The following is an 8,641-nucleotide window of genomic DNA, read 5'->3' as shown; positions in this document are numbered from 1 at the left end:
GTGCACAAGTGTGTTTGTGTGTTTGTATTCTGGCCACTCAGCCTGCAACCTTGGCTGGCCTGTTCTGACACTCAATTTATTGTCCTGTGATTTGAGGCCTTAGTTTCTCATTACACCCAAAGTTTTTGTGTCCTTGTGCGACAAAAATTAGTTTGTGTGTCTGTGTAAATCACCTGTCATATGCACATGCTCCTTTAAGAAAAGGCCAAGGGTGTCATTTGATTCCTGCTGCCTTGCTTTCATATTTATGCGTCTCATATTCACGTCCATTGGCTGTGTCTCAGTTGGGCCATCCATCAACACTTTTTATCCCCATCACACCAACAATATGGACATAAAACGCTCTTTTACGTCAGCAAAATGCTGCCACAAATAAAACATGAACAACACACCTCTTTATTTGTCTAGGTAATAAACGACATAAATTAAAAGTGATAAGCGACAAAATTTGCATTAGTCCTATGTTATGGGCTTTAATGGAAATTACCACAGGCTGAGAACTTTTAATATTAAATATAACCCGCACAATTGGAAAACACAGGTGATGTATTAATGAGTTTACAAAACTGAAGGACAACCAGACTCAGAAGGATGTGACTGGCTCTCCAGGAGGCCAGGAGGAGGACATTTTTCAAACAAACATGTCAAAGGAACATTTTTTAAAACCATATCACTCATCCTTTCAACTGAAATTTCCTATAAGATCAAAATATTGAAATATTAATTCTACAGATATACAGGCACTTGTTTGTTGTGCATATTTTTGGTACACTAGACTGGGGACTGAGTAACTTGCTCAGCTATATTATATCTTGAATACAACTCAATTCTTTTTATTGTTATAAATAAATAAAGGACAAGGAAAGAAATTACAAAAAATTAAGTGACCAAATATTACATCTTTTATCATCTTATGTAATATAGAGGGAAAAAACCAAAACAATCGAATGAACATATCATAAGAAAATATTACTCCATTAGAAAACAAATCCTTCCATTCAGCCTATACTGTCTGCACCCCAACATAAACGAAGCTCATCTGCAGGTTGTAGATTTTGCTATATATTCAGGATGAATACAGCCAAACAAAAACAAAAACAAAAGAGGGAACCTAGTAAAAAAAAAAGCAAGGGGATGAAGAGACGTCTCTCTCAATTTTGTACACTCAGACAGAATCAGTTGCCTTTGGCCTGCTTAAGGGTAGAAGGTGAGGGAAGCACACAAAAGCAGTGCAATTATTCTGCTCTGGCACAACAACAGAGAGCAAAAGGAGCATCAAAGGCTTTCCTCTGAGCAAAATAGGGCTCCCTCAGAGGAAAGCGCAACCTGTGTGTGAATACCAGTGCATGGACTTTAGGCCCTCTCTTGAGACACAAGAGGCAAAGGATGCGTGTCAATAGAGTTGCAGTGCCTATCCACTTTGATTACGTTATAATACAGCAAGCAGTAGCAACAGTGTAAATAAACCTTTTTTTAATGTTTTTTCAGCTATATCTTTAAAAAAGTAGACGTGTCAAACTCGTTTTTATATATATATATAATATGCCATTGCACATATGTTTAAAAAACACACACACTCTTTCTTTGTAACTTATGTACACCCTGGAAGCACCTAACACAGTGAAACAGTAAGTCTTTGCTGCATGTCTTTGCACTGTGATGGGAATATGCAGCACTAACTGAACATACAGAGTATAAACCTTTGACCAACAGGCTTGGTAATATCCCTCAGCACTACCCTCTTTTAAGCACTTTAAGCACATAAATAACATCTATTTATTTATTTATTTATTTATTTATTTATTTATTTATTTATTTATTTTTTCTTTTCTTGGTGTCTTTCAGTGTAATATCTTTTATCCACTATTGGTTGAACAACTACCGTTATACTTCCTTTTCCTTTTAAAGATTTGAATTATTAAGGAGCAACTGTTAACAAACCTTACATTTCAATAATGTAAGTAAGAAAGAGAGCGGTGTTACGGATTTTCTGTCAGGCACATTAGAGGGCACCTCAGTCGAATGACGAGGGTCCTTTAACAACCCGGAAGTCTGGCTTCCACATGTTTTTGTGTACGCTCGCCGGTTGCTAAGCGGTGTTATCACATTGTAGTCAATACTTGTGGTGCTTTTAGGCTCAAAAACGAAATCTAACAGGATGAAAGTGGTTGCGTTAATAAGGTAATCGCAGCTTGCCGCTTTAACCGTCACACAGGTCTGTCACTGATGATTTGTGCTTGCAGAGCAGTAAGCTACGGATGCTGATGTATCTATATGAGTTAATTCAAACCAAGAATATGACACCCATGCAGGTGTAGAATTATTGCCTAAGGGTTTGAAGACGAATGAAAGAGTGGCATAGAGTGGCTGTAACATGCTGTGAGAGTAGTGCACCAGAACTCACCCGGTACATCCACAACCTTGTGTTCCAACCCTGGATATTAAATATGGTGCACCACATTCCCACATTGCTAAACTTTGCACCCATGATAATGTGTGTGTCAGCTTAGCCTCTGTGTCTGTTTATTATGTTGTGTTCCAGTGGGGGCAAAGACAGCTGCTACAACATGATGCAGTGTGTTGCTGCTGGGCACCGGATCGTAGCTCTGGCCAACCTGCGCCCTGCTCACACAGGTGAGTAAAACGTGCTCCTGGGATTAACCTGTAAGCCCCAGCAGCTGGCTGGAGCTGGCTTTGCTATATGGGCCAACCAGCTGCACTTCCGTTCCCAATAACTGTACATAAATTAAATATTTGATCATTTCACTTTTGAACTGCATGTTTGTGTGCTGTGTCCTTACATATATTTGATCTGATTTGATGTTTTAACAAATGAAATATTCAAATATTAGTGTTTAAAATAACCAGAGTCATTTATGGAATGCTAAGTAGGCCAAAAATATTTGAATAGTTTCAAAAGTAAGTTAATGATTAAATACATTTAAAACATTTACCCACAATATACTAGAAGAAGTTTACAAGAATTCCCTATTCACACTATAGTGTATGCCCATATAATATGTATTTTGTGTCTAATGCCAACACATTAATCTGTATAACTGAAAGAAATGTGAAGAGAAACAACATGTCCAATTGCAGATTAACAGGTTCTATTTATCTAATGCAACAGCAAAGCTCTCTCTAGTACTTAACTAAAATTCTTCTCAATAATGGGACTTAATTTTCTTTGTTGTAAACTTACTTAAAATTATGTATCTCTAATTAAACTTCTCCCCTGTGTTTTACAGTTATTCTTCCTTGTCCAGTATAGCCTACACTACAGCATTATTGTCTAAAATTGATACTTCCTGTATTTTTGAACACGTTAATCCTGAGGAATTAAAATTTACTGAGGAAGAACTTTTCATGAGGAAGAACAACTTCATGAACTTTACTTTTATTGATATTTGCTAATATCACTAAATGGGGCTCTGGAAAAGTATTCTCTATTTTTAGTGATTGAAATACTGGAGCGGGTGCTCTGTATGGTTTGGAGTTGCCCAGATCTTGCAGTTGGTTCGCATAGATGCCTGCCCTCCCTAAGTCTGCCGGAGGTCTCTTGAGGTTAAAAAGGAGTTTTTCCTCCATACTCACACTGAGTGCTTTCCCAAAGGAAATCTTTGGTTTCTATCTGTCTGGTATAATTTAAGATGTTGGCCTAACTATGATAAGTGGCCTGAGTTGTTGGGATTGTTTTCCAGTTTAGTTCAGTTCAGTTGTATTCATACACTAAGCTATAGTGCCATTTCCCAACTATCCAAGTCTGCTTCACCTTTTAAGCTAAAATGGAAGAGTTTGTTATAACTGTAACTAACTTGAACTTTGATTATAAACTATAGTACGTGTCACTCTCTTGCCTATGTGCATGTGTGAGGAGCCACACTTGTATATATGTAGCAACACGGAACTAAAAATCAGTTGCTTAGTTACTGAATTTTGTGCATTTCTAGTTTTTGCTTTTCACTCTCCAGTCTCATGCATCCCTAGTGCATGTTTTCATAGTTTCTTATTAACACCTGGAAGCGGCCCAGTACAAGCCTGACCGAGTGGCACAGGATTATATTGGCTGCTGAGCAGCTCCTCTGGAGCAGTTAGGGTTTAAGGGCCTTTTTGAAGTGCATATAAGTGGTGTTAATGAGGAAGGTGCAAGTGCTGCTCTTTCACTTCACCAATCCAAATTTACTGTGTCCATCTGGAAGTTGCACCTGTGACCTCTGAGGCACCGGGACAAGTTTTTAGGTCACTGCTGCAAAAATGATGAAACTTGAAACTTTCAGTTAAGTTTGTTCAGACTTTTGTTTTAAATTACTTTCATTTAAAAAATTATTTCTTTAACGTGTGGTATCTTGAATATACAATGCATTGTATTAATAAAAACATATAGTCAGATCATTTTTAATATAGTATTCATTAATTGTAGAGCTGTAGAGGTAGATATTTAATGTCAGTTATTTCTCAGGGAATTGCACCATCACTTCTTGTGCATAATCCAGTGAAATCCCTTTTGTCAGACACGATTAAGGCTCTCATCAGGCACAGGTTGTAACTTATTTTCCTTCGTGCATTAGATGAATTGGACAGCTACATGTACCAGACGGTGGGCCACCAGGCTATAGAACTGTATGCCGATGCCATGGACTTACCTCTATATAGACGCACCATCCAGGGATCCAGCCTGGACACTAGCAGAAACTACAGAGAGACAGAGGGAGATGAGGTAGAGGACCTTTATCAGCTGCTGCACCTTGTGAAGGTAGGCATCTGTGCCAGAAGAGTTTATTACCCCGGATGTGCATTTTCAATCCATGTCCTCCGGCCAAGAGGCCTTAATACTTTAGGAGCCCATGACATTTTATTTCCACACACAAAAATATTGTTTCATTTTCTTGATTTATCTGTAGAGTGCAACTTCCAAAGACATTAAGGTAACTGTGTAAAATGCTTACTTGCTTGAAGTAAGATTTCTACTGCTTGACAGTTTTGGTTGTAGTTTAGTGTTTTATAATCTGCTGAGTGTTTTCAGTGGATGACAGGTCTACACTGCAGGCACCCAAACTCTTTTACAGTGGAGTCATATTGTTGTAATACATGATGATTATGTGGTTTGTTATTGTCTTGCTACAATATGAAAGTCCTTTTCCTAAAAAGGCTTTTTTAATGTTTCCTTTTCATGCCGGGTGTACTAAAGCACTCTATACTGTAATGAGTGCTGACTTTTCAGCTGTTTTCTAATAAAAATCCACATAGTGTTGCTTTTGCGCTTCCTTAATTCCCAAAGAGAAATTGAAGTTGAACTTTCTAGTCGGTTCTTAGTTCCTATTGCAAACTGCCAGGGAGACTAAAAAGCCCATATAGTGCTTTTAGCCTGCCTGATTTAGCATATTTTAATTTTTCCTTTGAAAATAAGGTATGTTTTCCTTTTATTTTACTCTGGAATAATAGTGTGGCTGTTGGATCACTTAATCAATGTTTTATGGGCAAAGTTGGAGAGAGGTGCCCTTGAACAATGGCTTCACAGGAAAAATTCCATTCTTTTTTTTATCTCACTTGACAGAAGATCAGATGCAAAAATTAATCACCAAATTAATATTTCATCAAATACCACTTTTGACAGGACTCTGAGAAAATATTCATTTGATGGCAAATTATGTATGAGGCCTTGGTGGTCCAACCAGGTACGGGGTGGCTGACTGACAGGTTTGAGATAACTGCATGTGTGTTTAGAACACTGCTGGCACTGCTTGCCTACCTGACCGCCTGCAGCCATGAGGAGGCTACATGGACACACGCTTCAACAGGAGCAAAGGCTCTCCCTGCTGTCAGCACAAACACCGTGTGGGATTGATCCTGTGTAACACTTTATCCCCACACAACCTCTTATTTTAGCTGGCAGCATCAACATTTAAGCACTTCTTATGGGATGCTGGATGGGACTTTGTTGTTGAAATGGGATTCTGCTTTATGTGGTGTATATGACAGAGGTATGCGTGAATCGTTGTGCAGGTATGTGTGGAGACATGTTCATCTGACTCCTTTAAGGCCCTACACTGCCTTAGTGGCAGGGGCCAGTCCGCCTGAAGGCATTTTCACCTTACTTCCTTACTTCCTTTGCCGTGTCCAGTAGAAATCTTTTCACATGCAGCTACATGGGCAAGTTCTTGATTTTTGGAGCTTTTGATCTTATTAGTACAACCACATCCACACAGCTCAGTATTTACCTCTTTTGTGAGTCAAGTAGTGGACAGCGTTGTGGAATGTGATGCAGTATGCCCACTCTGCCTGTGGTCAGGGCTCTAATTGCATAGGGCTGCTAATTTCCCATTTCCAGGGTTTTTTCGTCTGACCTCGCCAGTCCGACAGGCCATAGATCAGGGCAGTTTGACTCCAATGAGGCCCTCCCAGGCTGGGAGACCTCCACTGGTCACCCAGCGCACCCCTCACACTCCTCTGTCATCAGCAGACCTGGACCATAAACAACAGGTTTCCTCTCATCCGTAAAGTTATGGCAACCATAAGAATACAATCTTTTAATCTCAAATTTCAAGTTAGTGCTCTCGAAAGTTAATTTTTCAATGAGTGACTAACTTGTACCACAGTTCCACATTATGTACTGTATTGAAATAGTAAGTTATTTAACTTGAAGTGTATTTTTAAACTTCCCAAACTCTCTCGTGTCATCTCAAATATCGTCTTAGAAATTCTGTTACGTTCCATCAAGTTGAGTAGATCTTCAGTTTGTTTCTTTTTTCTTTATTTCTAAAAAAATAGACAAAAAAACATATTTCTTTGACCATAAACTTTTTAGTGTTGTTGATTAGTGAAGGAATTGATGGAGGGGGGAGTAAAAGGAGGGGGAAAAAAACACAGCTTTTGATAATGAGCTGTTAAATCACTATTGCTGGAAAAGAACAGTTTTAGCATGAAAAAATGTGTTCTGTTTTGGAAAGTGTGATATTTTGAAAGATTCTTTCTCACAGTTTGAATTAATTAGAAGTTACAAGATTATATTTGGCAAATGACACTTGAGCATAGATGAAAGATTTTTTTTCCTCAGATCCAAAGTTGATGAGTTTTAAGTGGATTCTCTTCTCTTCCTCCTCCCCGTTTTGCAGTGCTAGTGTCTGACTCGTAGCATGAGCCAACAGTGCCATCTATGGATCGTTCCCGTTTGCTGACAAACCAAACATAATCTATACAGACTGGCCTCTAAGAATGTTTGAAGCCATTCGAAAGATTCAAAGGAAGAGATCATATTCTTCAGAACCTTTGTTGACAGAGGGGGAAAAAAGCCCGATTGTAATAGAAAAAATGAGCTATCCATTCCCTGGCAGTACTGATAATAGCAGAATGACAATGTGGCCCTATCCTTGGCCCCCTTTGCTCTCATCGCTGGCTGTGTATAGCTGTGCTTCTTTGAAGTGTGTAACCCGATCAACATGCATGCAAGCCCATCCTGCTAGGTGCTGATCTTTGAACCTGCTCTTTGAGGGGGAGAAATAAGTTTTGGTGGAGCACTTTTACGTATATACAGCTGAGAATGCATTTTCACAGAAATGACATCTTTTCATTCTCAACAATGCTTTCAAACGACACTAGAATATAAAGTTTACATAAAGATGTTTTTCTGTAAGCGCAACATTTGTATTTATTGCTAAGAATTAAAATCCAACTCCTGTAAAAGTGTGCTTTTTTGTGGATTTCATAGGTAGTGTGTCCATACTTCATTGTGTGGCTACTCTGCTCCCCTCTGCTGTGATCCGCTCTCATGTGTGATACAGATCAACAGTGTCAGTCACCCCTGGCTGTAAAGCCAGTTCCCCCAAAGGCCTGCAAAACCCCTCATATTAGTCATATCACATCCCTCAATTCCTTTATCCTTCTCTCTGTGCTCTGTGACCTGACACAGTGGCTCTTTATTCCCTGTGACCCAGCTTGTGTGTGTGTGTGTGTGTGTGTTTGTGTGTGTGTGTGCGTACGTGCTTGTGTGTTCAAGGTCAGGTCAAAACAGGCCTGTGCTACATGATAACAGGTCTATCGCTGTCATCCGTGCACACCTCTGCCTCTCTTTCAGCACTGTAGTCCTTTCACTACAATCCATATGCACTTTATTTGTCACCCTCAGCCACAAGTAGATGTTTTGAATTATGAGTAGTTAATTCCATTTTACAACACAAAGATCCTTCAGAAATAGAACAACCTATATGGCACTGAGTTTTGGAAAGGCGTAATTGTAGCTTCAGTCACTTGATATGGTAATAGATACTTTATAAAAAGAAAATGACTCTATTGCAGCAACTCTGCAACCTTTGAGCTGATGAATAAAGACAAAGACATTTAAGCTCATTAGAGTGATGAGGAACAATAGATGATATCTATGCACATGTTCAATTCTGCCAGCTCTAATTAGCAGCGCTGTGACATCTCTGTCATACTGAGACCCTGCTTTGAGAACGATGGAAATGTTACTTTCAAATCCAATTTCCTGTCCTCTAATGCATTCGACTTTTCAGAAACATGTTTTTAATTAATTAATTATTTTTATAAGACAGTTCAGTTAAGATCCAGCTTTCCCCCTTTTTTTTTTTTTAACAAGCCAGTATGTGTGTGTGTGTGTGTGTGTGTGTGTGTGTGTGTGTGTGTG

General features: G+C 39.0%; 1 protein-coding gene across 1 annotated transcript in view; it reads left to right on the top strand.

Annotated features, from left to right (window-relative positions):
- The first annotated feature begins 2,083 nt into the window (after positions 1-2,083).
- Positions 2,084-8,641, top strand: part of dph6 (diphthamine biosynthesis 6) — a 56,167-nt gene continuing 49,609 nt past the window's right edge. Inside the window, exons 1-3 of the mRNA XM_085342993.1 lie at positions 2,084-2,181; positions 2,543-2,634; positions 4,569-4,753. Coding sequence (XP_085199119.1) covers positions 2,159-2,181; positions 2,543-2,634; positions 4,569-4,753 — 300 coding nt within the window. The 5' untranslated portion in view covers positions 2,084-2,158. The remainder of the gene's footprint in view (positions 2,182-2,542; positions 2,635-4,568; positions 4,754-8,641) is intronic.

The sequence above is a fragment of the Diplotaxodon limnothrissa genome, linkage group LG19 (assembly GCF_057381915.1).
Source record: "Diplotaxodon limnothrissa isolate DT_005_m linkage group LG19, D_limnothrissa_male_GT1.1, whole genome shotgun sequence".
Lineage (NCBI taxonomy): Eukaryota > Metazoa > Chordata > Actinopteri > Cichliformes > Cichlidae > Diplotaxodon > Diplotaxodon limnothrissa.
Note: the sequence above shows the minus strand (reverse complement) of the source record. Positions and strands in the feature narration are given on the sequence as shown.